Consider the following 26,488-nt stretch of genomic DNA (forward strand, 5'->3'; position numbering starts at 1 on the left):
TCCAGGCTCCCCCAGGCCCCTTGGAGGTCTCTGGGATGGGAGCAGCTCCCTGTCCTTGGCAGGTTCCAGCCTGGGATGGGAATTCCCAGCTGCCAGCAGCTGAGCACAGAGACACAGGTGACAGAGTGTGAGCCTGGAATGGCACAGGGTGAGTCTGGAGTGGCACAGTCTGTGTCTGCAATGGCACAGTCTGTGTCTGCAATTTCTGCAGAGCAGGCAGGGCTCTGTGCAGGGGCTCAGCCCCTGCCCCTGGGCTTTGGCAGCCAGGGATTTTTGCCCTGCAGGGCTCTGGGGCTGGGATCCTCCCTCCATCCCTGCCCAGGGGCTGCACCGTGCTGAGAGTGGCCAGGCCATGGTGGGCACCCATCCCACCCTGAGAGTGGCCAGGCCATGGTGGGCACCCATCCCACCCCATGAGGAATTGCCAAGGACTGGGGACAGGACCCAGGGAATGGCTTCAGACTGACCCAGGGCAGGGCTGGATGGGATATTGGGAATTGGGAATTGTTCCCTGGCAGGGCTGAATGGGATATTGGGAATGAGGAATTGTTCCCTGGCAGGGCTGAATGGGATATTGGGAATGAGGAATTGTTCCCTGGCAGGGCTGAATGGGATATTGGGAATTGGGAATTGTGCCCTGGCAGGGCTGGATGGGATATTGGGAATGAGGAATTGTTCCCTGGCAGGGTGGGCAGTGCCTGGAGGGCAGGGAGGAGCAGAGCTGAAGACATGCTCAGTGCCGATCGCTGCCACCCGAGCCTGATTAACCCCTTGTGCCCCTCCTCGGCCAGCACAGCAGGGATGTCCGAGCCCCTCCCCAGCAATGAGGCTGCCCCGGCCGAGTGCCCCGTGTGCTACGAGCGGTTCCAGCCCCTGGAGGCCACGCACCGCCGGCTCAGCTGCGGCCACACCTTCTGCCACGACTGCCTGGTGAAGTGCCTGCTGTCGGCCAAGCTGGGCGGGCACGTCCAGAGCAGCATCGTGTGCCCCGTGTGCCGCTTCGTCACCTTCCTCAGCAGGAAGAAGGTTCTGTGGCTGCCCAGGGCCACCGACCCCCGCGTGCTGCAGGTGCCCCTGGCACAGCTGGCCAGGAGCGAGGCCACCAACACCCTGGAGGTGTCCCTGTCCCCATCCTCCCTCTCCCAGCTGTCCAAGAGTGAGGCCCCCAACACCCTGGAGGTGCCACTGTCCCAGCTGTCCAAGAACGAGCCTCCCAACACTCTGGAGGTGCCATTGTCCCCATCCTCCCTGTCCCAGCTGGCCAAGAGCGAGCCCAGCCACATGCTGGAGGTGTCCCTGTCCCCATCCTCCCTGTCCCAGCTGGCCAAGAACGAGTCCCCCAACACCCTGGAGGTGCCCCTGTCCCCATCCTCCCTGTCCCAGCTGGCCAGGAGCGAGCCCCCCAACACTCTGGTGGTCCCCAGCCACTTCGTGCTGCCGGAGCAGAGCCTGGGGCGGGTTGCCCCCGGAGCGGGGCTGGCACGGGAGGCTCACATCTTTGTCATCAGCGATCACGGCATGCCCCTGCTGGCCGCCCAGCGCTGCGCCTCGGGGCTGCCCGGCGGCTCCGGGGGGGACACGGCCAGCGCAGGCTCGGGCTCGGGCTCGGGCTCGGGCTCGTCCAGCCTGGCGCTGGGGCTGCAGTGCTGCCAGTCCCCCATGGCCCTGGCCGTGATGCTGGTGCTGACCGTGGCCATGCTGGCCGCCGTGCTGCCCTGGCTGCTGCTGGTCAGGAGGGACTTGTAGCACAGCTGGGACACCGGGGCAGTGTCGCTGGTGCGGGGACACAGCCGAGATGGAGCCGAGACACAGCCCCTCTCTGAAAGCTCCTGGAGAAAGGAACACCATGGAATGGAGCCCCTCTCTGAAAGCTCCTGGAGAAAGGAACACTGTGGGATGAAGCCCCTCTCTGAAAGCTCCTGGAGAAATCCCGGGATGGAGCTCCTCTCTGAAAGCTCCTGGAGAAATCCCGGGATGGAGCCCCTCTCTGAAAGCTCCTGGAGAAATCCCGGGATGGAGCCCCTCTCTGAAAGCTCCTGGAGAAAGGAGCACCGTGGGATGGAGAAACCAGAGCCTGCAGCCGCTGGGCATGAGGGCAGGGAAACCCGAGGATGGAGAGGGCAATGCTGGCCCTGCTGGGCTCCCCTTCCCCTCTCAGCCTCCCTGCAGGGCCATGGGCTGGGAGGGGGGCCCAGCTGGCCCCACAGGCAGTGCCAGCCGTGCCCTCTCTCTCTGAGCTCCCCAGGGTGTGCCCATACTCCCATTGGCACAGCTCCCTTCCTGCCAGGGGCACCAGGGACAGGGGCTGGGGGCAAGCCCAAGTTCTGGCCATCACAAGGGGGCAGATTTGGGGTCTCACCCTGCTCTCCTTGCTAGAGCCCCGTGGCACAGTGACATTTCCTTGTCCCTGTACCCCACTCCTGAGGTCTGACAGCCAGGGGCTCATTTTCACCCGTGCCAGACAGGCTGGGCACTGCTCAGCCCCAAAATCCTCCTGGCTTTGCTCTCTTTGGGACTGGTGCCACCTGAGGGGACCCCAGTGCCAGCCCCCAGCCCAGGGAGGGCAGCAGGGGGGCACAGCTGCGTTTGGGAAGCTCTGAGGCTGCTCTCAGGGGAGGGAGAAGGGCATTGCTGGACACCCCTGCTGGGGCTGGGGCCACTCATGGCACTTGTCCCCAGCCCAGTCTGCGCCTTCGTCACCTTTGTCCTCCTGACCCAGTCCCTGGCCCCGTGGGTGCTGCTCTCACTCTGTCACCCGGGAATGTGGGTGACTTCATGGGCACCCCAGCGTGTGCAGGATTCCCTCACTGTCACCTCAATGTGAGCGGGATGTCCCTCACTATGCCCCCAAAGTGAGCAGACTGTCCCTCACTGTCACCCCAATGTGAGCAGGACATCCCAAAGTGAGCAGGACATCCCCTACTGTCCCCCCAGTGTGAGCAGGACATCCCTCACTGTCCCCCCAATGTGAGCAGGACATCCCTCACTGTCCCCCCAATGTGAGCAGGATTCCCTCACTGTCCTCCCAATGTGAGCAGGATTCCCTCACTGTCACCTCAATGTGAGCGGGATGTCCCTCACTATCCCCCCAAAGTGAGCAGACTGTCCCTCACTGTCCCCCCAATGTGAGCAGGATGTCCCTCACTGTCACCCCAAAGTGAGCAGACTGTCCCTCACTGTCCCCGCAATGGGAGCATGATTCCCTCACTGTCACTCCAAAGTGAGCAGACTGTCCCTCACTGTCACCTCAATGCAAGCAGGACATCCCAAAGTGAGCAGGACATCCCCTACTGTCCCCCCAGTGTGAGCAGGACATCCCCTACTGTCCCCCCAGTGTGAGCAGGACATCCCTCACTGTCCCCCCAACATGAGCAGGACATCCCTCACTGTCCCCCCAACGTGAGCAGGACGTCCCTGCCTGTCCCCCATGGGAGGTGGCAGCAGGGCACAGGGCTGGCCCAGGGTTCCCATGCTCCTGAGGGAGTGACAACCACAGCCAGCAGTGCCAGCAGTGCCAGCAGTGCCAGCAGGATGTTTTTGGGACCAGACAGGGCTTTCAGGGTAACAAATCAGGACAAGGAGGGGCTGGGGTGGGAGAGCACTGTGGGGCAGGGGAGCCGATGGTGTCCCCTGCCAGCCCTGGGGTCACAGCTGGGGACGCTGCCCTGCTGGCCCCCTGCTCCCCGGGAGGTTCCTGCACTGCCCCAGCCCTGTCCCAGTGTCCCCACCCAAACCTGGGGTGCCCTGGCCCCGGCCCCGTGGGAGCAGTGCCTGAGACACCGCGCTGGAATGGAAATGATGGAAATGCTGTTTCATAAGAAATGGTGACCTGTCCTGACGTGTGCCTGCCTCATTATTTAACACAAACCCTGTCATTAATTGTGCCTGGGCAATCAGTGCAGGTGCCAGGGCAGCAGCCCCCGTGTGGGAGGTGGCACAGGGTGGCACAGGGCACTCCCTGCAGGCACAGAGCCCTGGAGATGTTTGGGAGGGCAGCGGGGATGGGGAGAGCTGCAGTGGGGCACTGGGAGGGGCTGGGGGTGTCTGGTGCTGTGCCAGGCACGGGCACGGGCACAGGGGACACCCAGGGAGGACAGGAGGGTGTTTGCCACAGGGTGGCACTGCTTGGCCAAGGATGGCGGGCAGGGACAGGAGCTGGGGACATCCCGGGAAATGCTGGGCCAGACATGCAGGGATGGCACCTCCTGTGCCCCTGGCAGCTCCTGAGCTGACAGTGCTGCCTGGTGCCCAGGGCCACTGTCCCTGTGTCCTCGATGTCCCTGTGTCCTCGATGTCCCTGTGTCCTTGCTGTCCCCATGTCCTCACTGTCCTCACGTCCTTGCTGTCCCCACATCCTTGCTGTCTCCATGTCCTTGTTGTTCCCATCTCCTCATTGTCCCCACGTCCTTGCTGTCCCCATGTCCTTGCTGTCCCCACGTCCTCACTCTCCTCACATCCTCACTGTCCCCACATCCTCACTGTCCCCACGTCCTCGCTGTCCCCATGTCCTCACTGTCCCCATGTCCTCACTGTCCCCATCTCCTCACTGTCCCCACATCCTCGCTGTCCCCATCTCCTCACTGTCCCCACGTCCTCACTATCCCCATGTCCTCACTGTCCCCATGTCCTCACTGTCCCCACGTCCTCGCTGTCCCCACATCCTCACTGTCCCCACATCCTCGCTGTCCCCATATCCTCCCTGTCCCCGTGTCCTCACTGTGCCCACATCCTCGCTGTCCCCATATCCTCGCTGTCCCCAGCCCAGGCCTTGTGTCCCAGTGTTCCCCAGGGATGTCCCTGCTGTTTGGAGTCCTCCTGGATGTGGGGAGCTGCTCCAGATCTCCTGTGCAGCTGCAAAGGCTGCCCTGCTGCCGTGCTGCTGGAGCAGAGCCAGGCCCTGGGACCCAGGGACCCTGAAACCCACCCAGTGCCACCCCTGGGACACCTCCCACTGTCCCAGGTGCTCCAAGCCTGGCCTGGGGCACTGCCAGGGATCCAGGGGCAGCCCCAGCTGCTCTGGGCACCTGTGCCAGGGCTGCCCACCCTGCCAGGGGAACATTTCATCCTCACATCTGCCTGATCCCTGCTCCTGTGCAGCCCTGGCCCAGGCTCCCCACACCCAGCTCTGCCTGGCATGTCACCTGGAGCTGCTGCAGCTTCCTGGCCACATCCTGGCTGCCCTGGGTGCCCCCCTGTGCCACTGCTGCTGCACCCCAAATGTCCCTTGGCTCCCAGCCCTCCCTGGGGCGCCCATCAGAGTCCCCTCGGTGCTGAGCTGGCCCAGCCCTGCCCCTGGCTGTGCCACCCCTGTCTCACAGGTGACACTGGAGCCCTGGCCCTGCCCAGTGTCCAGGCTGGGCACAGCAGCCAGGGGTCACCCAAGGCCACGAGCAGTGTGTGCATGGCCAGGTGACCCGCAGAGCCCATTAGGGCAATGATTGCCTGTCAATTATCATCGATTATTGCCTAATGGGGCTGTGGGGAGGGAGCCAGGGCTGTGCACACAGATCCCAGCTCCTGGCACCGGCTGCAGGGCCAGGGACACTCCCTGCAGGCAGAGAGCACAGCCTGCACCCTGGGCTGGGGCTGGGACATCCCCAGGTGTCCCCTGCCACCTCCTGCCCCCCCTCTGCCCACAGCTGGGCTCTATTTAGCCCCAGCTGTGCCCCAGCTGTGCCCCAGCTGTGCCATGCTCCTCCTGGGCTGGTCTCAGCTGGGCTGTGGCTGCTCCATCACCCTCCTGGCAGGTGCCAGCGTGTGCCACTGCCCTGGCCTGCCCCAGCCCAGCTCTGCAGGGTGGCAGCAGCTCCCAGCCCCAGCAAAGGCTGTGTCATGCATCATTAGCAGCAGGAGGTGGCACTTTGATGGCACAGGATGGCAGGAGTGGGAATTGAGCAGCCCAGGAGTGCTCGCTGGGCAGGCAGGGCTGCAGCTCCATTAGGGAGCAGCCCCAGAGAGCCCCAGATCCATCAGCCAGGCCTGGACATCAATTATTGAACTATTATTGATCAATTATTGAGCTCCTGTGAGCTCCTGCTCTGCCCTGCAGAGCCAGCTGGGGATGGGATGGGATGGGATGGGATGGGATGGGATGGGATGGGATGGGATGGGATGGGGATGGGATGGGATGGGATGGGATGGGATGGGATGGGAATGGGGATGGGGATGGGATGGGATGGGATGGGATGGGGATGGGAATGGGGATGGGATGGGGATGGGGCTGGGCTGTGCTGGGCATCCCAAAATGAGGGATTATGGGGACAGGGGTGGGGCTGGAGCTGTCCCCTGGTGAGGGGCTGATTTCTGTCCCTGTGGCTGTTGGCAGGGGACAAAGCTGAGCTGCGCCCCTCGGCCAGGGCTGGGAAGGGTTAAATCCCAGCTCGGAGCCCATCCCTGTGCCTGGGCTGGGCTGGAACCAGCCGGGGCCGGGGCTGGGACCGGGCACCCCCTGCTCGGGGTGGGGGACACACAGGGCAGGGGCTGGCAGAACCTGTTCCTCCAGGATGTGCAGATCCTGCTCGTCCCCCACCCCACGGCGGCTGAGGGGGCAGCAGGAGGAGTTTGGGGTCCCCTACCAGGTCGGGGGGGTCCCTCTGAACCCCCTGGGCAAAGGCAGCTCTGGGGGCAGCAGGGGCAGCCCTGTTTGCCCATGTCAGGAAAATCAATCCACAAACATCAGAGGTTTATGTGCAAAAAGGAGAGTGAGGAGCCCTTTTTGGCTTTATTCAAATAAAGGGAGAGGCCATGGGGCCTTCCCGTGCTGAGCCACCCCTGGGGTGGCAGCTGAGGCTCTGAATGCTCTCCTGGCCTGGCAGCTCTGCTCAGCTCCAGCGGCTCTCAGCACTGAGGTCTCTGAGTGTTCCCTTGGAGGGTGCCTGGGACCCTGGGTGAGCAGACCTGGCCCCTCCAGAGCTGCATTTCGCTCAGGGAATCCTCTGTCCCGCTGGTTTTGCTGTCTGGCTCTCCCATCACTGCCCAGAGCAGGTCCCAGCCTGGCACTGGGGCAGTGTGTGCAGCTGGCAGCCCTGCTGGGCCATGCCAGCCCTGCAGGAAGGGTGGCAGAGCTGTCAGCCCGTCCCTGTGGCTCTGTGACCCTGCTCAGGACAGGGGCAAGAGGCTCTGCTGCCACCAGGCCGGGCCAGCAGCGGGCAGGGGGTGAGTGCAGGCTGATGGGAGAGGGGGCAAAAGGGCTGATCATCCTCAGGGGGTGTCCATCCTCCAGGGCGTGTCCATCCTCCAGGGTCTGTCCATCCTTCAGGGGCTGATCATCCTCAGGGGGTGTCCATCCTTCAGGGTCTGTCCATCCTTCAGGGGCTGTCCATCCTTCAGGGTCTGTCCATCCTCCAGGGTCTGTCCATCCTCCAGAGAGTGTCCATCCTTCAGGGGCTATCCATCCTTCAGGGTCTGTCCATCCTCCAGAGAGTGTCCATCCTTCAGGGGCTATCCATCCTTCAGGGGCTATCCATCCTTCAGGGGCTGTCCATCCTCCAGGGGGTGTCCATCCTCCAGAGAGTGTCCATCCTCCAGGGGCTGTCCATCCTTCAGGAAATGTCCATCCTCCAGGGTCTGTCCATCCTCCAGGGGCTGTTCATCCTCAGGGGGTGTCCATCCTCCAGGGGGTGTCCATCCTTCAGGGTCTGTCCATCCTTCAGGGTCTGTCCATCCTCAGGGGGTGTCCATCCTCCAGGGGGTGTCCATCCTCCAGGGTCTGTCCATCCTCCAGGGTCTGTCCATCCTTCAGGAAATGTCCATCCTCCAGGGGCTGTCCATCCTTCAGGGTCTGTCCATCCTCCAGGGTCTGTCCATCCTCCAGGGGCTGTTCATCCTCAGGGGGTGTCCATCCTCCAGGGTCTGTCCATCCTCCAGAGAGTGTCCATCCTTCAGGGGGTGTCCATCCTCCAGAGAGTGTCCATCCTTCAGGGGGTGTCCATCCTTCAGGAAATGTCCATCCTCCAGGGTCTGTCCATCCCTCAGGGGGTGTCCATCCTTCAGAGTGTGTCTATCCTTTGGGAAATGTCCATCCTTCAGGAAAAGTCCATCCTCCAGGGGGTGTCCATCCTTCAGAGGGTGTCCATCCTTCAGAGGGTGTCCATCCTTCGGGAAACGTCCATCCTCCAGCATCTGTCCATCCTCCAGGGTCTGTCCATCCTTCAGGGTCTGTTCATCCCTCAGGGGGTGTCCATCCTTCAGAGAATGTCCATCTTTCAGACTGTGTCCATCTTTCAGGCTCTGTCCATCCCTCAGGCTCTGTCCTGAGTGGCTGTGCCAGTGTCCCCAGCCCAGCAGAGTGACACAGCTCCTTCTGTGCTGGCTGTGCCAGAGCAGCACAGCAGAGTCCTTGTGTGGGGCTGCTCTTCTTCCTCTGCTCCCTCCTGGCATCCTCTGCTGTCCTTTCCTCTCTCCCTATACACAGAGTGAGAAGAGACGTGAATGCTTTTAAAACACCCTGGCAATAGCTAAGAAATTGAAATTCTCCTCAATAAAGAGGTGTGGAATCAAACTTCTGGGACTCAGGGCTCCCTGTCCCAGCAGACAGAGCCCAGCCAGGCCCCAGCAGGCTCTGGGGTGCCAAGGGATGCCCAGGGATACTCAGGACCAGCCCAGCTCCAGCTATGAGTGAGGCTGGTGACATTTGGGCCCAACAGGACCAGTTTCCCTCCCTGGAAGTTCCAGACTCATGGGCAAACCCTGGCACTGCTGGTGCTGCCCCTGGTGCCTGTCCTGGTGCCCAGGGAGGGATCCACAGCAGGGGCAGAGCGGGAAGGAGCCCAGAGAGCTGAGAGCAGGTCCAGGCCACAGGAGGGGACTCCTGGAGCCCCCCCCAGCATTTTGGGGCTGCAGCATCAGCGCAGGAAGCGCTGCAGGGCTTTGGGTGCCACTGGTGTGACTGGGGGGCACAGACTGGTCAGGGAGCAGAGGGAGCTGCTGGTTCCCAGTGCTCACCCGGGCTCTGTGCCATGGCCACGGGGCTGTGCCAAGCCCAAGGATCTGCAACAGCCCCCAGGCTGCAGCCAACAGCCCAAAACCACAAAAACCCAGAGGGGAAGAGAAGCCCTTGAGTCAATATCTCCCTGGGGCCGGGCCAGTGCTCTCAGTGCTGCCCACACAGGGGGACAGGGAGCATGGGGGGCTCACCCACCCCTGGGGCTGTCAGGAGGGGGCTCTGCCCCAGCCTGAGGCACCTGGGACAGCAGGGGAGGGAAGGGGCTGTGTCCCTGGGGAGGGAAGGGCACTGGGGACCATCAGAGCTGCTGCTCTGGGGGTGCTGGGTGGGACAGGGGCAGCAGGAATCTCACAGTCCCTGCCATGGGCACACACACAGGTGAGAGGTTTTCTCTTTTTTCCTCTGGGCCTGGCTGGTTGCTCCTGCCTGGGCATGAGGGATGCTGAAGCCACCAGAGTGGGAATCCACAAAATCAGAGGGGTTGGGAAAGCTGCAAAGGGCAGCCTCAGAAACAGCAGAACTGGGATTGGAGCTGAGCAGCAGCCATGAGATTGGGCAGCAGAAAAATGATGTAAAAAGTAGAAAAGGACAAATAGAACAATGGTCTGTGTATTAATGCTTGTCTGGAATAACTCCCTGAGCTGCAGAAAAGTTTATCCAGTGAGATATTAGGGAGTTCTAAGCTCAGTGATGGAACTCTGTGCATTGTGTTTGAAGGCTCACAAGCAGGTATTGTATTTGAAATAAGCAAGCATTGTTTAACCAAAGGTACCTGTGCTTACAGTGGTTGGATGGAACTACTGTCAATGTGCTTTTGCTTTGTGGGATTGGTCACAAAACTCATAAAGTGAGTTGTGACATTGAGTTCTGTGTCTGCTGCCTGGGATGTGAGCTGCTGGCATCTTCCCATTGTCATAGACATGGAATGAGGCTGAGGCTGGAAAATCCAACAGCTCAAGGCTGTTCCCAGCAGTCCCATCCCATTTGTGATTTGTACACAGACCCCAGCCGGCGATAACCAGGTCCTGCCCGTCCCTTTGTCACGGCAGGGGACAGAGCTGGGACGGTGACAGAGCCCTGAGCTGGGATTTACAGGCTGCACCAGCAATCAAAAACCCCTGAGCAAATAAAGGAGGGTGTGGGCTCCTGCTGCCCTTCCTCCTGTGCAGCTGCAGGATCCCACTGAGGCTTGTCCCGGGTTCTTATCCCCAGGCACATCAAGGAAACGGCTGAAGGACCGAGTGCCAAGGGCACAGGGTGGAAAAACACCCTGGGAGCTGCTGGGGGCAAAGCTGAGCTCCTGGCTGGGCATCCTGGGCTGTGGAACAGGGACAGCCACAGGGCAGCCCCACCCCAGCAAAACCTGGCTCTGAGCCCCGTGAGCACTGCCAGCAAGAGGGGAAACCAAGGGAAAAATAAGAAAATAATAAAAAGAATCTCACTGGCTGTGGGAGGCTTTCTAGGGAACTGTTTAAGGTAATGTCCCTGGTGTGGGTCACAGCTGGGATGTGGCACTGGAACTGTCCCTGTGTGGGTCACAGCTGGGCCATGGCACTGGAACTGTCCTGTGTGGGTCACAGCTGGGCCATGGCACTGGAACTGTCCCTGTGTGGGTCACAGCTGGGCCATGGCACTGGAACTGTCCCTGTGTGGGTCACAGCTGGGCCATGGCACTGGAACTGTCCCTGTGTGGGTCTCAGCTGGGATGTGGCACTGGAACTGTCCCTGTGTGGGTCACAGCTGGGCCATGGCACTGGAACTGTCCCTGTTGTGGGTCACAGCTGGGCCATGGCACTGGAACTGTCCCTGGTGTGGGTCACAGCTGGGATGTGGCACTGGAACTGTCCCTGTGTGGGTCACAGCTGGGCCATGGCACTGGAACTGTCCCTGGTGTGGGTCACAGCTGGGATGTGGCACTGGAACTGTCCCTGTTGTGGGTCTCAGCTGGGCCATGGCACTGGAACTGTCCCTGCCTGGCACTGGCCTGGCTCAGGTGCTGATGGTGAGGGTGTGCTCTGACACCCACCCTGGTGGCAGTGGGGATGTGTCTCCATCTCTGCCTCCTCTCTGCCTCATTCTCTGCTCAAACCCATCCTCCTTGGCTGTGGGGGCACAGCTGGCTCTGGCTGGGGCATCCTCCTGCTGTCACCTCCTTTGCCACCAGCATCTCCAAGCACTGTGGGGCTGCTCCTTATTTCACTGATTTCCCTTATTTCCCTTGTTTCACTGATTTCCCTGATTTCTCTGATTTCCCTGATTTCCCTGATTTCACTGCTTTCACTGATTTCCCTTGTTTCACTGACTGATTTCTCTGATTTCCCTGATTTCCCTGATTTCACAGGAGAACATGCCTGGGGTGCTGGCAGGAAGGAGGACACCATCCCTGCAGTGCTGTCCATCACTCACACATCTGCAGCTCCCCCAAGCTTTGGTGCTGCTGCTCCCAGCTCAGCCCAAGGGGAGCCCTCTGAGGTTCCCAGGCTGTGCTGATGCTCAGACAGAGCCCTCTGAGGTTCCCAGGCTGTGCTGATGCTCAAACAGAGCCCCCTGAGGTTCCCAGGCTGTGCTGATGCTCAGACAGAGCCCTCTGAGGTTCCCAGGCTGTGCTGATGCTCAAACAGAGCCCTCTGAGGTTCCCAGGCTGTGCTGATGCTCAAACAGAGCCCTCTGAGGTTCCCAGGCTGTGCTGATGCTCTGTGCTCCCCATGCTGCAGGACCAGGCAGGACCTGACCTTTCTGCCCCTTGGGTGGCAGCCAAACCAGCCAGGCATGTTCCAGCCAAGGCTGAGATTAACAAGGCTTAATCTCAGAGCCAATGTTCAGGCCTGGTACCTTGTACCCATTTCTGTGTGCTCAGCATTTGTCACTGGGCTCCTGCAGCACGTCACAGCAGGGCCTTGGTGACACAGCTTTCACTTGGATTTGCACTGCTGGTGACATTCCCTGGTGGGAAAGGCCTCCAGGCAGCACTCAGGGTGTGATGGGGGCACACAGGAGCAGCTGGCTGTGCTCCTCACACCTCACACTGAGGTTCTGGTGCTGAGGCACAGCCTGGATTTTCCTTCTGGCCCTCCCTGTTTGCCCAGGGTGTGTGGCCAGGGCTGGCTCCTGCTCCTTGTCCCCAAGGGTGTGTGGCCAGGGTATCTCATGTTCCTTGTCCCCAGGGTGTAAAGCGAGGGCTGGCTCATGTTCCTTGTCCCCAAGGTGTGTGGCTTGTGTATCCTTGTCCCCAGGGTGTGAGGCCAGGGGTATCTCGTGCTCCTTGTCCCCAGGGTGTAAAGCGAGGGGTGGCTCGTGCTCCTTGTCCCCAAGGTGTGTGGCCAGGGGTATCTTGTTCCCCTTGTCCCCAAGGTGTGTGGCTTGTGCATCCTTGTCCCCAGGGTGTGAGGCCAGGGCTGGATCATGTTCCTTGTCCCCAGGGTGTGTGGCCAGGGGTATCTCGTGCTCCTTGTCCCCAGGGTGTGTGGCCAGGGTGGTTCATGCCCCTTGTCCCCAGGGTGTGTGGCCAGGGGTATCTCGTGCCCCTTGTCCCCAGGGTGTGAGGCCAGGGTGGTTCATGCCCCTTGTCCCCAGGGTGTGAGGGGTGGCTCGTGCTCCTTGTCCCCCTGGAGCACAAAGCTGTCACGGGAGATCAGCAGCTCTGCAGGACCCTCCTGTCCCAGCAGCATCTGATGGGAGGCACTGAGGAATCCCACCCCAGACAGCAGCAACTCCAAAGTGCAGCAAGCCCCGTCCCAGAATTAACCCATCTCATCCAGCCAGCCTCCTGCCCACCATTAATCCACCCCAGAGCACTCCAAACCCTGCCCAGCTCCAGAGAGCTGCTGGCAGCAGCAGGGGGCTGTGCCAGGAGCTCTGCATCCCCACACCAGCCAAGCCCCCCGAGCTGTGGGTACCTTTCCCCCGAGGCTCCATCGGGTCCCTGCTGCTGTGAGGACCCGCAGGTCCCTCCTTGGGTCTCTTCTGGGGGCTCTGCACACCCTGAGCGAAGCTTTGGGTCCTGCCAGGTGCACCAGACCAGACTCCCACCCTGGCTGGGGCTGCTCTGCACGTTCTGGTGATGCTTTGGGTCCTGCCAGGACCAAGATCCCACCATGGCTGGGAGTGGTCTCCACGTTCTGAGCGGTGTTTGAGTCCTGCCAGAAGCACAGGACCAAGATCCCACCATGGCTGGGGATGCTGTCCACGTTCTGAGCGGTGTTTGAGTCCTGCCAGGAGCACAGGACCAAGATCCCACCATGGCTGGGAGTGGTCTCCACGTTCTGAGCGGTGTTTGAGTCCTGCCAGGAGCACAGGACCAAGATCCCACCATGGCTGGGGGTGCTGGCCACGTTCTGGTGATGCTTTGGGTCCTGCCAGGAGCACGGGACCAAGATCCCACCATGGCTGGGGATGCTGTCCACGTTCTGAGTGATGTCTGGGTCCTGCCAGGAGCACAGGACCAAGATCCCACCATGGCTGGGGGTGCTGGCCACGTTCTGAGTGATGTCTGGGTCCTGCCAGGAGCACAGGACCAAGATCCCACCATGGCTGGGGGTGCTGGCCACGTTCTGATGATGTTTTGGGTCCTGCCAGGAGCACAGGACCAAGATCCCACCATGGCTGGGGGTGCTGGCCACGTTCTGAGTGATGTCTGGGTCCTGCCAGGAGCACAGGACCAATCTCCTTCTGTGGCTGGGGGTGCTCTCCACATTTTGAGCGATGCTTTGGCTCCTGCCAGGACCAATCTCGCCCCGTGGCCGGGGGTGCTCTCCACGTTCTGCTGATGCTTTGGCTCCTGCCAGGACCAGTCTCCCCCCGTGGCCGGGCTCAGCTGCACGGCAGCTCCCCGAGGGGCACCTCGATGTTGAAGGTGTACCAGAAGACCCAGAAGACGAGGCTGAAGGCCAGCAGCAGGGCCCCCCCGTAAACGAAGAAGTCCCAGAAGCTGAGGGGAGCGAAGATGCCCAGGAGGAGGAAGAGGAGCCCCAGGGCGTCGCAGATCAGCCCCAGCAGGGCGATGGCCGGGCAGTGCCCCCGCAGCCCCCGCCGGGTGCCCATGGTGCCCGGGCAGCGCCTCAGGGCGGCGGGAGCAGCATCCCTGCCCTGCCCGGCTCCCGGGGCTGCCTCCCGCTGCCAGGAGGAAGTGCGAATGTCACAACACACCTTGCAGAACAATCGGGAGCCAGCGCACGACACAGCCTTAACCCTTTCGGGGCCCTGCCCCTGCCCGGCCCCTGGGCAGCACAGCCTGGGCGGTCCTGGAGCCAACCCAGGTGCTCTGTGCCCACCCAGGTGCAGCTGTTTGACATCCAAGTCTGTCCCAGGGGTGCAAATCTGTCCTGGGGGGTTCTGTGGGAGCCCACCCCAGTGCTCTGTGCCCACCCAGGTGCAGCTGCTTCATGTCCAGTCTGTCCCAAAGGTGCAAATCTGTCCTGGGGGGGTTCTGTGGGAGCCCACCCCAGTGCTCTGTGCCCACCCAGGTGCAGCTGTTTGACATCCAAGTCTGTCCCAAAGGTGCAAATCTGCCCTGGGGGGTTCCATGGGAGCCAATCCCAGTGCTCTGTGCCCACCCAGGTGTAGCTGTTTCATGTCCAAGTCTGTCCCAGGGGTGCAAATCTGCCCTGCCCAGCTGTGCTCCTGTCTCCCAACCTCATCCCAACTTTATCCCAACTTTATCCCAACCTTATCCCAACTTCGTCCCAATTTTATCCCACCCTTCTCCCAACCTTCTCCCTCCTGCCTCCCAACCTTATCCCTCTTGTCTCCCAGCCTTACCCCAGCCTTATCCCAACTTTATCCCAGCCTTCTCCCTCTGCCACTCCCAAACACACACACACAGCCCTGAGCAAACCCTCTGCTCCCTGAGCAGCTCCTTGCCCTGGGCACCAGGACAAAGCTGTTCTGTGCCCGCCTTCCATGTGCCCAACATCCAGGCTGGAAACAGGGAGGGGTTTTTAGGGTTTCAAACTCACTGTGGGCACTGGGAGCCCCCTGCAGGGTTTGCTCTCACTGAGGGCAGGGAGAGCTGCTGGATTTTGGGGAGGGATGGGCGAGTGCAGCTCCTCCTGCTGGGATCTCACCTGATGCCCGGGTGGCTCAGGCATGGAGCCAGCCCTGCAGCATCCCAGGGCAATCTGGGCTACCAGCCCTCAGCAGCCCGAGGCTGTTTCCAGGAAAGGTCTGGAAGGTCTCAGCGGTGTCAGGAGGGAGCTCTGGAAGGTCTCAGGGATGAGAAGGTGTGATCACAGCCACCAGTGGTCACCTGCTCCCTTCCACACCTCAAGGATTTATCCCAGCAGCTGCACAAACCTGGTTGCCCCAAGGGTGAATGTGCCTGAGATCCTGGAATCATGGGATGGTTTGGGCTGGAAGGGACTTTAGAGATCATCAAATCCACCCCTGCCATGGCAGGGACACCTCCCACTGTCCCAGGGACACCTCCCACTGTCCCAGGGACACCTCCCACTGTCCCAGGTGCTCCCAGCCCCAGTGTCCAACCTGGCCTTGGGCACTGCCAGGGATCCAGGGATGGGCACCCTGTGCCAGGGCCTGCCCACCCTGCCAGGGAACAATTCTCAATTCCCAATATCCCATCCATCCCTGCCAGGGAACAATTCCCAATTCCCAATCTCCCATCCATCCCTGCCAGGGAACAATTCCCAATTCCCAATATCCCATCCAGCCCTGCCAGGGAACAATTCCCAATTCCCAATATCCCATCTAGCCCTGCCAGGGAACAATTCCCAATTCCCAATATCCCATCTAGCCCTGCCAGGGAACAATTCCCAATTCCCAATACCCCATCCAGCCCTGCCAGGGAACAATTCCCAATTCTTAATATCCCATCCATCCCTGCCAGGGAACAATTCCCAATTCCCATCTCCCATCCAGCCCTGCCAGGGAACAATTCCCAATTCCCAATATCCCATCCAGCCCTGCCAGGGAACAATTCCCAATTCCCATCTCCCATCCAGCCCTGCCCTGGGTCAGTGAGAACCATTCCCTGTGTGCTGTCCCCCATGCCCTGTCCCCAGTCCCCCTCCAGCCCTCTTTGAACCACTTTAGGTGCTGGAACTCGGGCAGGATGTGAGATCCTCAGAGAGGGGTCTGCCCCAGGGCTGTGCCCCCCTTTGGGCAGCTTTGGTGCAGTGGAAGCCCAGGAATGAGGCAGCTCAGGCACCTGGAGCAGGGCGTGCTCCAGCCCAGCCTGCCGGGCGGGTTTGCTGCCCGACCTTTGAGATGCAGGGCAATATTTCCTCTTTCAGCTGCTCTGCAGAGATAATGACTTTGTAATGGATTTCCTGTTCTTTTTATAGCACGGGGGAAGCTGGCAGACCATGTCTGAGCTTGCTTCAGTGAGACATGATTATGTTTGCTGGAAAACCTGATCTTTTCTCTGAACGTGTTTTTCTTTGGTCTGGTCCAAAGCATCGCAGCAGGATCCAAAGAGGCTTCAGTGGGAGTGAAGAGGAACAGCAGGGAGCAGCCAAAAAGGGGTTTGGAGGTGCATGGGAGCAGCAAACATGGTCTGGAGGTGCAGGGGAGCAGCAAACAGGGTCTGGAGGGGAATGGGAGCAGCCAAACAGGGTTTGGAGGGGCAGGGGAGCAGCAAACAGGGTCTGGAGGGGCAGGGGAGCACCAAACAGGGTCTGGAGGGGCAGGGGAGCAGCAAACAGGGTCTGGAGGGGCAGGGGAGCTGCAAACAGGGTCTGGAGGGGCAGGGGAGCAGCCCTAAGGGGGGAATTTGCCCATGGGCTGGCCCAAGGTCCGTCCAGCCCAGCCCTGCCCAGCCATGGCAGGTGAGCTCTCCTGGGACCTGCTCCTCATGGACTTCTCAGCCCCCACCACTGTTAGGTTATGGAGGTTAAATGGCACATTCTCTCTTGTTTCTACTGTCCCTTTTTTTAATCTGTTGGCCATAAAACCATTTAAATCCATGGATACTCCCTGTCTGCAGCCTCCCACATCCCAAGGAGGTGAAGGTTCACTGCTGCCACAACACAGAGGCAGAAATTCATCTCCCAGCAGCCCTGTGGGGCTTTGCTGGGCCACAGCAGGGCGTGAATTTTATGCCACAGCTCCTTAAGAAACCCTTGTGAGGAGCCCTCAGGCTCCAGCTCACTTCAAGAAAAAGATGCAGTTCCCATCCTTGGGAACTCCAATGCAAAATTCCCTCCTTCCCTGGCAGTGGTCAGGCATTTATACCCTGTGCTACCAAGGAGGAATTCCCACTTTGCTCCTGCACTTTCACCTGCAGTTATCCCCCTGCTGTTAATCTGGCTTTCCCTCAGTTATCTCCTACCTGTTAATCTGACTTTCCCCTCAGTTATCCCCCTGCTGTTAACCTGATTTTTCCCCCAGTTACCTCCCCTCTGTTAATCTGGGTTTCCCCTCAGTTATCTCCCCCCTATAAATCTGATTTTCCCCTAACATTCCTGTCCCTTTGCCTCCCTGTCCCACCACAGATCTGGGCAGCAAATCCTGAGCTCCATCTGATGAATCCTCTCCTCACAGGCTCTGCAGGTCCTTGGCTGTTTCCTTTTCCCTGCAGGCTCCATCCTCTTGCCAGCACAGAGGTGTCCCCCAGCCCTCACCCAGCCCCCAGAGCAGCCCCAGCCCCGATCCTGTTGGAATTCAGGACATCCCTGTGGCTGTCCTGGATGGCCAAACCCCAGCCAGGGGGCTCAGAGACCCTGGACCCCATTGCCTTTGATTATGGCCCATGGAAAAAGTTACCAACCTTATATGAGGATCTGCAAGCCACAGAAGTCTAAGTAGAATAATAATTAGTTTGTCACAGGGTGAAAAATAGATTTTTTTGTGTTTTTAGAATGGGGATTCGGGGGGGCAAGATGGAGGGATCTGGGCATGTCCAGCCTTTCTCCTTCTTCTTCTTGGCCTCCATCTTCTGCTGTGATGGTGGCACTTTTGGATTGGTTTAGAGTAGAAGTTCACTGTCTAACACAGGTGATAGCAATTGGGAAGTGATTGTAAATATTGTACACATAGTTCTTAGCATAAAAGATAACACCACCCCAGGCGGTGCCTCTGTCTGTCCTGCTGAATGAACCTTGGCAGGGCAGGAGAAAGAATTTTATAGATAAGACACAAGAAACAACCTTGATAACGAGACCAGAAGAGCCCTGACTCCTTCTTCGAGCATCTGGCTGGGGAAAGAGACTTTGGGACACAGCTCAGGATCCCCCTGAGCAGCAGAAACCCCGGGACACTCCTTGTCCTGCCCCTGTCCTGGCCAGCCCCCCCTGCCAGTGGGTGCCCCACCACCCCAGACCCTGTCACCCCACCCTGTCCACCCAGCAGAGATGTGACACCAGAGCAGCCACGTGCAGCTCCCTTGGGAACGTTTTCCTTTAATGAAACCTCACATTATAAATAAAGTCTGGAATCCAATGAAACCCTCGGTGACGTTTTATCCCACTGCCATTTCACTGGGTGCCCCCTCCTTGGCCAGGGGCAGCAGGAGCTCCCTCTGTGCTCCTGGCAGTCCTGGAGCAGCCCTGTGGGCAGGCAGCCCTGGCTGGGCACTGCTCTGTGCAGCAGGACCCATCTCCACCCCGGGCAGCTCCCGGGCTCTCCTGTGCCCACCCCTGCACCAGCCGGCACCTGGGGCTGCCCTCCGCCTTCTCCCTGGTCTCCCATCCTGAATCCTGGTGCCAGCAGGAGTTTTGGGGAGGATCCCTGCCCGTGGCAGCCGCAGGAGCAGGGGCTGGGAGCTGTGCCAGGGCGGGATTGCAAACAGGCACCGAGCGTGGCACGGCACGAGGGGTGGCAGAGGAACAAAGAGCTCTGCTGGGTCCCTGCCAGGCCTGGCACAGCCAAGCTGGCGCTGCCTGCCCAGGGGTGTCTGCTCCAGCCAGGAAACGAAGTTCAGGGCCAGGCTGAGCCTGCGGCAAAGGGATTTGTGTGCTCAAACACTCCTAAGTCAGCTGTGCCAGCTGCCAGGATGGGATATGCCACCTCCAGCTCCGCCCACGCAGATCAGGGAGGGGATGAAGGGGATCTGCAGGCACACAGCCCTGCTCACAGACTGGCACCAGTGCCAGGGAGAGCCCGAGCTCCCTGCCAGCCAGGCTGGGGACACACGAAGGCTCAGCCTTCAGGGCCCTTGGGGCACAGCTTCAGGCAGAGGTGTTGGTGTGGCAGAAATGGGGGAGCTCAGCAGGGAGGGCCAGGGGGAGGCTGAGTGTGGGGAGGGCATCAGCCCTGAGCTCCCACAGCTCAGGCCATGCCCAGACACATTTCCCTGGTCCCTGCCCTGCCAGGTGCCTCAGGTGCCTGGAGCAGTAGGGTCTGGGACCCTCTGCAGGGTCTGTGCCCCTCTGCAGGATTTGGGACCCTCTGCAGGATCTGGGACCCTCTGCAGGGTCTGTGTCCCTCTGCAGGGTCTGTGCCCCTCTGCAGGGTCTGTGTCCCTCTGCCTCTGCTGTGTCTCCTGCTGCTGTGCAGACCCTCCAGTCTCTCTGGCAAATCAGGGAGCTGGAAGGAATTGTGGCCCCTCTCCCCTCTGCTGGTGGATCCTGCAGAGCCTCCTGGGGGATCTGGGTTCCTCTGGGGTTTTGTTTCAGCCCAGGCTCCTCTGGGGCTGTGCTTTACCCACTTTGTGCTCTTGGGTCACTCTTTGGACAGGGGGATGATGCAGAGACCTCGGACCTGCCTTGCTGGGCTCAGCCTGAAATTCCTGCTCCTTTTTCCTTGGGATGACTTGGATGAAGTACAAAGTTCATTTTCACACTGGAGGGAAGCCGCTGACGGGGGTGAAATCCTCTGGGGAGTACAAGAAAGTGTTTGTTCTCAAGGCTGACCAACACGGGCTGGAGGAGGGCAGGGAACCTCCTGGAGGAGCTCCTGGCTGCCCTCAGCGGTTGAAGAAGAAGGACTTGAGGCTCTGCAGGAACTGGGACTTCTGCCTCTGCTTCTGCTTCTTGCGGATGATGGGGATCCACACCAGGCCGCACACCAGGAGCATCAGTCCCAGGGACAGGAAAGCCGGGCCAGACATCTTGTAAACCTTCTTGTGCTCCTTGAGGAAGCAGGCCAGGCTGGTGATGACCACCCCGAAGAGGAAGATGGCGACTCCCACGGCCACCACGACCAGGGGTTTGCGGTAAATGTCCCACCTGCTCCTGGGGGTGCTGCCGGTCCACACGGACTCGCTGCGGGAGGAGCTCATGCACAGCGTGCTGCCCGTGCTGCTGGCCATCAGCTCCCGGCCCTGGGGACACTGCTCGCTGCCATCCGGGCTCCTGGCGGGCACCTCCATGGTGCTGGCAGCAGGACACCTGCAGGGACAAAGGACAAAGCACAGCAGGGTGAGGGATGGAGGGAGCTGCAGCTCCTCTGGGGGTCCCCAGGTGTAGGAGTGACCCAGGGGTAGGATGGTTGGGATGGGTGGAGATGAGAGATCTCTGAGGCCAGGGCTGGGAACTTGGGGTTCATTGCAAAGGGTCTGGGAGCTGCTGGGAGCTGCCAGGCACAGCTCAGAGCAGGCCTGAGACAGGGAGAGGTACAGAGAAAGAAGGCAAGGACGTGGTAAAGAGAGAATGAGAGAGTAAAAGAGAGGATCAGAGGGAGAGGTTCCCGTTACAATACAATGAATTTTCTGGTCTAGGAGCTTGGGGTTCATTGCAAAGGGCCTGGGAGCTGCTGGGAGCTGCCAGCCACAGCTCAGGGCAGGCCTGGGAGAGGGAGAGAGAGATAAAGAGAGGGGTAAAGAGGATGGGAGAGCGAGGTTCCCATTACAATACAATAAATCTTCTTCTGGTCTTGGAACTTTTGGTTTATTGCAAAGGGCCCTGCTGGGGGCTGCCAGGCACAGCTCAGAGCAGGCCTGAGAGAAGAGAGGGGTAGAGGGGATGAGAGGGTAAGAGGGTAAAAGGGTAAGAGAGTGACGTTCCCGTTACAATACCATAAACCTTCTGTGTTGAATATTCTGATTCTCACTAACCAACCTATTACAATATACAAATCCTATAGCATTTCCATACAGCCTATAAGAATCATTACATTACCACACTGTGTTACATTTTAAACCCTAAAAACTCCTCTTTGGACACCTGGCAGGGACAAAAGAGAAAGCAGAGCAGGGCAAGGGATGGAGGATGAGGGAGCTGGCCTTTGTCATCAGTGAGCACAGCCCAGAGGGAGGTGCAGGAGGCTTTGGGGTCACTGCAGGGAAAGGGGAGCATCACAGCCATGAAAGAGTGGAACAGGCAGGGGGATCCTGCAGAGGGATGGGCAGAAGTATGGGCAGTGCCACCGCTGCAGTTCCAGCACTGCAGTGCCAAGCACAGCTCTCCCCAAGCACCACACTGTCACAGACATCTTTTATGGAAAATCCTTTCCTTGGGATTTTTCCTCCTGAGAAGCTGAGAGGCCTCAGGAACCAAATGTAACCAATGGTTATCTGCTGCTGTGGAATGCAACAGGTGCATCTGGGATTGGGCTCATGTGGTTGTTTCTAATTAATGGCCAATCACAGCCCAGCTGGCTCGGACAGAGAGCCCGAGCCACAAACCTTTGTTATCATTCTTATTCTATTCTATTCTTAGCCAGCCTTCTGATGAAACCTTTTCTTCTATTCTTTTAGTATAGTTTTAATGTAATATATATAATAATAAACCAGCCTTGTGAAACGTGGAGTCAGATCCTCATCTCCTCCCTCATCCCAGAACCCCTGTGAACGTGGTCACACCACACAAACCTGGGCTTTGACCCAGAGCAGGGACCCAGAGCCCCATGAGCCCCTCGGGGCTGTGTTTGCTCTGCTCAGCAGGGCTGGCTCTGCAGGAGCTGCCCCCTCACGGGTGGTGCCAGGCTGGCTGCGCTCCCAGGTGGGCAGGAGGTGACCCCAGAGCCCTGTCCTGGGGCTGCTGATCCATGTGGGAACAAATTCCACCTCAGGGCAGCCAGGCTGAGGCTGCAGGGCTGGCACAGCTCCAGGGGCTGGAGGAAACCTGCCCAGAGCTGGGCTCAGTGCCCACCTGGGGATGCTGATGGATGGGTGCCAGCCAGCACCTCCCTCCCTCCCTCCCTCCTTCACCTGTGTCCCTGCCAGCTCCGTGGTTACTCTGAGGAGAGGCAGAGTAATTTTACAGTTATTTTACAGTAATTTTATAATTATTTTACAGTAATTTTACCGTTTGGTTCCCCCAGCACAGCCACTGCTGCAGAGCTGGTGGTACTGACATCTTTTGGGTTGTTTCAAGATGTTTCTGCCAGGCTTGGACAAACAAGCCCCAAACAAAAGCCAAGAGCAGTGGAGAGGATTTAAAACTCTCCTGTCTGGAGTTCTCACTGCTCTCTGTAGAAAAGTAAAAACAGAGGCAGGGCAAGGGACACATTTCTGATAGAGAACCCCAGAATCCCAGAGTCCTTTAGGCTGGAAAAGCCCTCTGAGCCCCTGGAGTCCCAGCTGTGCCCCATCCCCACCCCGTCCCCAGCCCAGAGCACTCGGTGCCACCTCCAGGAATTCCCTGGGCACTCCAGGGATGGGCACTGCAACCCTTCCTGGGCATTTCCAATCCCTGAGCCCCCTTTCCATGGGGGAATTGCTGCTGTGCCCACCCTGAGCCCCCCAGCTGCAGCTCTGCAGGGAGGTGCCCGAATCCTGAGCAATTCCAGGTGCCACCACCCGCCCCACTCAGAGCACTCCAGCATTCCCTGAGATTTCATCCTGGCATTTCTTGTCTTTGCCCTCCTAAGGTGCATCACAGACAGGTTTTATGACCAAGCCACCATCTAATTTTAATTGGGTTTTGTGCAAGGAGCTTTGCTTTGTTCTCTGGAATAATCCCACACCTCAGCAGCCTAAAACTCTGTGTGCTGTTCCATCTTTCAGGCATCCCATTCCCTGTGTGCTGCCACCCTGATTGTGCACCCAGGGCGGCAGCTCTGCCCCTCTGTGTGCACAGCATTAACGCCAGGATTCTGCAGGAGCCAGAGCTGCCTTTCAGCTCTGCCTTTCCACCAGAGAGGATTTATTCCCCCTTTTATTTCCTGGCAGAACCACCCCCCTCACCACAATTCCCAGCCCCTGCTCGTTTTCCCAGCACTTCCTGGCAGAGCCTGGTTTTCAGCCACCTTTTGCCCACTGCTGGCTGACGAAGGATTTCACTCCCTGCCTGGAGGGAGGATCTGCAGCTCCCGGGAGAGCTAATGCAATTCCAGCTGCTGCCGTGCCCCTGCTCCCTGCGCAGCCCATCACAGATGTGCTCTGCATGCCCTGAGCAGCCTGGCAGGAGAGTGCTATCGGGTTTCTCCCGGATTTTTAGCCATTGTTGGAAGCAGACAATCAGCAGATGACTCTTTGCTGTCTTGAAAACGCCTCCAGAGCTCGTCTCAGATTTCACATCTGGTGTTCTGGAGCCCTGGGCAGCTCTCACTGCTGGGGTCTCTCCTTCCCCTCTCCCTCAGGGAGACCCTCCTGGGCTTCTCCTCCCTTTGCTCTCCCAGTGCTTTGTGTGCTGAGGTTTGGCTCCTGAACCGGGAAATCTTGGGGGGAGTTTTGAAGTTTATAATGAATTTTCATTCTCAGAAGGAGGTCAGGCTCTCTGTTCAGGGGTGGATGTAGATTGTTATGGAGATTAAACTGATTAGGAAGGAGGTTGTGGTGGTGTCTGTGATGGTGTTGGGGGTGTTCTTGAGCCCACCTTGGGGGATCCTGGGCTGGGGCTGCAGCCCCCCAATCCCTCTGGGAACCCATCTGGGGTCATGGAGGAGAAAACGTTGAGGAGAGCCCCAAGTGAGCTCTGCACTCCATGGATGGGGCTCACCCTGATCCCTGCTGGGGAGGAGCAGAGCCCAGCCCAGGCCTGGCCTGAGGGCCAGACCCTGCCAGGGCACAAGGTGAGCTCTGCTCTGCTGGCACACCAGACTGGTGGCACTGGGAGTGTGGCAGCTCCATCACCTGCACTCAGCTGTGCCCAGGCTCCCCCAGCTGGCTGTGGGACACTGAGACCCTGCCCCAGACAGGGACCCCAGACCCTTCCCATGGCCTCAGGGCTCTCTGGGGCTCCCAGTGGCCTCTGGATGGCTCCTGAGGGTCTGCAAAGATCAGCTCCAGTGCCCTGCAGAGCCTGGGCTGGGACCCAGAGGGTGGGTTTGTCCTTCAGCAGGAGATGTGCCCAGCCTGTCACCCCAACAGGGACCAGATCCTCCCTGGGTCCCAGCTGGGGGTGAAACAAAACCCTGGGGGATGGAGGAAAAGATTTCCCTGCTGCTCTGGAGTGTCTCAGTTGGACTCTTGCTCTGGTCCTGGTGTTCAGTGTCAGTCCAGAGCCCCCAGGGCACGGCAGAGGCTCTGTGTGTGCCAGCAGAAGGGCTTTGCTGCTCTGGGGGACCTGAGTGCCCATGGGACGGGAGGGGAGGAGGCTGCTGCGCTCAGGGACCTGCCCAAACTCAGCAGAAACTTTTTCTGTTCGTGCTGGCCAAATTGAATCAAGAGCGGCTCTCAGTCAGTTCCAGGGAGAGAGAGGAACATTCAGGGACCCAGCCTGGCTGGGGTGCCCAGGAAACCCAGGAAGGTGAAGGTGAAGGTGAAGGTGAAGGTGAAGGTGAAGGTGAAGATGAAGGTGAAGGTGAAGATGAAGATGAAGCCCCCATGCAGAGCAGCCCCACAGCCCCCTCTGCCTGGGACACTGCCCATGGGAGGTGCCTGGGGGCACAGGACCCAACCCCCCCGAGGGAAACAGCACCAAAGCCCCAGAGACTGAGTGCCACTGCCCACACTGTGCCACTGCCCACACTGTGCCACTGCTCACACTGTGCCACTGCCCACACTGTGCCACTGCTCACACTGTGCCACTGCCCAGGCTGTGCCACTGCCCAGGCTGTGCCACTGCCCACACTGTGCCACTGCTCACACTGTGCCACTGCTCACACTGTGCCACTGCCCACACTGTGCCACTGCTCACACTGTGCCACTGCCCAGGCTGTGCCACTGCCCAGGCTGTGCCACTGCCCAGGCTGTGCCACTGCCCACACTGTGCCACTGCCCAGGCTGTGCCACTGCCCACACTGTGCCACTGCCCACACTGTGCCACTGCCCACACTGTGCCACTGCCCAGGCTGTGCCACTGCTCACACTGTGCCACTGCTCACACTGTGCCACTGCCCCCACTGTGCCACTGCCCACACTGTGCCACTCCCCACACTGTGCCACAGCCCCCACTGTGTCTCTGCCCAGGCTGTGCCACTGCCCAGGCTGTGCCACTGCCCACACTGTGCCACTGCCCAGGCTGTGCCACTGCCCACACTGTGCCACTGCCCACACTGTGCCACTGCCCAGGCCGTGCCACTGCCCACACTGTGCCACTGCCCACGCTGTGCCACTGCCCACACGGTGCCACTGCCCAGGCTGTGCCACTGCCCAGGCTGTGCCACTGCCCACACTGTGCCCCTGCCCACACTGTGCCACTGCCCAAACTGTGCCACTGCTCACACTGTGCCCCTGCCCACACTGTGCCACTGCCCACACTGTGCCACTGCCCAGGCTGTGCCTCTGCTGTCCCTGCTGTCCCTGCTGTCCCTGGGGGTGCTGGCTGCAGGTGGCTGCTGGCACTGCCAGTCCCTGGCCATGCACTGAGTGACCCCAGCAGCAGCAGCAGCTCCGAGCAGCCCCAGCTGCTGGGCTCTGCTGGGCTCAGCTTAGGAGGGGACAGGGAGGCTGTGGATGCCAGGGGTGGGTGCTGAGCCCCATTCCTGCCCCTGTGCCCCTGCTCCCCTTGGAGCCAGGAGCGGGCTGGCAGTGGCTCCATGGGCGCTGTCCCTGCACACTGGCTGCTGCTGCCCTGAGACCCTGCAGGGTGTCAGAGGATCTCACCTCCCCTACAAACCCCACCAACCCCCCAGACCCTCTGGGATGGAGCCAGAGGCACAGTCCCCTTGCTGGTGGAGGGCAGCAGGGCTGGGCTGGTGCCTGCATCCCTCAGGAGCAGCTCCCAGCACTGCCAGGGCTGGCCCAGAGCACCTCAGGGACCAAGGAGCACCTGCTGAGCCTTCGTGGGGCTCAGGGGAGGATGACCCCACCTCACCCTGCTGGACGCTGGGGCACCCCTGGTACTCACGCGGTGAGCAGGGAGGGATGGCTGCAGCAGGAGGCCCCTTCTCCACGGGCAGGCTCACCCCAAGCCCCTCATCCCTCTGGGTGGTGCCTGCCGGGCTCTGCCGACTCTAATAAACAATGGAGCATCCCAGCTCCGATGATCTCACCCGCCCATCAGGACAGGCTTTAACCCCTTGTGCTCCTGCCCTGGCTCCGGGCTGGGAGGGCCGCAGGGGAGGCTGTGCTGGGAGGCAGGGCAGGGCCTGGAGATGGAGCCCAGAGCTGGGGCTTGGTGCTGATCCAGCCTTGGATCATCAGCGAGTTCCTGAAACATCTCTGAAGTGCAATTTCTGCCCTCTCAGAGCATGGAATCGTAGCCAGAGACTGCAAAGTGCTTTGAAGCTCATCAGAGGCATTAGAGGGATGCGAGGTATTAGCAATTATCTATTAATTAACATCCTGAGTCCATTACAGCGAGGAGGATGGGAACAGGGAGGTGG

General features: G+C 60.0%; 2 protein-coding genes across 2 annotated transcripts; one reads left to right on the forward strand and one right to left on the reverse strand.

Moving 5' to 3' along the window:
- The first annotated feature begins 246 nt into the window (after positions 1-246).
- RNF222 (ring finger protein 222) lies at positions 247-1,789 on the forward strand. The gene has a single exon (XM_036394753.2). The coding sequence runs from the start codon at positions 730-732 to the stop codon at positions 1,744-1,746; it is 1,017 nt and encodes a 338-aa protein (XP_036250646.2). The 5' UTR covers positions 247-729; the 3' UTR covers positions 1,747-1,789.
- A 16,482-nt stretch (positions 1,790-18,271) lies between these two features.
- On the reverse strand, positions 18,272-26,068 carry PIRT (phosphoinositide interacting regulator of transient receptor potential channels). The gene is made up of 2 exons (XM_036394655.1): positions 26,011-26,068; positions 18,272-20,226 (listed from the first exon to the last, which is right to left on the reverse strand). The coding sequence occupies exon 2, from the start codon at positions 20,205-20,207 to the stop codon at positions 19,803-19,805; it is 405 nt and encodes a 134-aa protein (XP_036250548.1). The 5' UTR covers positions 20,208-20,226; positions 26,011-26,068; the 3' UTR covers positions 18,272-19,802.
- Between the last annotated feature and the right edge of the window lie 420 nt (positions 26,069-26,488).

The sequence above is a fragment of the Molothrus ater genome, chromosome 19 (genome assembly GCF_012460135.2).
Source record: "Molothrus ater isolate BHLD 08-10-18 breed brown headed cowbird chromosome 19, BPBGC_Mater_1.1, whole genome shotgun sequence".
NCBI classification, from domain to species: domain Eukaryota; kingdom Metazoa; phylum Chordata; class Aves; order Passeriformes; family Icteridae; genus Molothrus; species Molothrus ater.

Excerpts from the sequence above, each read along its gene's own strand:
- RNF222 (XM_036394753.2), top strand. The coding sequence starts at position 730 with ATGCTCAGTGCCGATCGCTGCCACCCGAGCCTGATTAACCCCTTGTGC.
- PIRT (XM_036394655.1), bottom strand. The coding sequence starts at position 20,207 with ATGGAGGTGCCCGCCAGGAGCCCGGATGGCAGCGAGCAGTGTCCCCAG.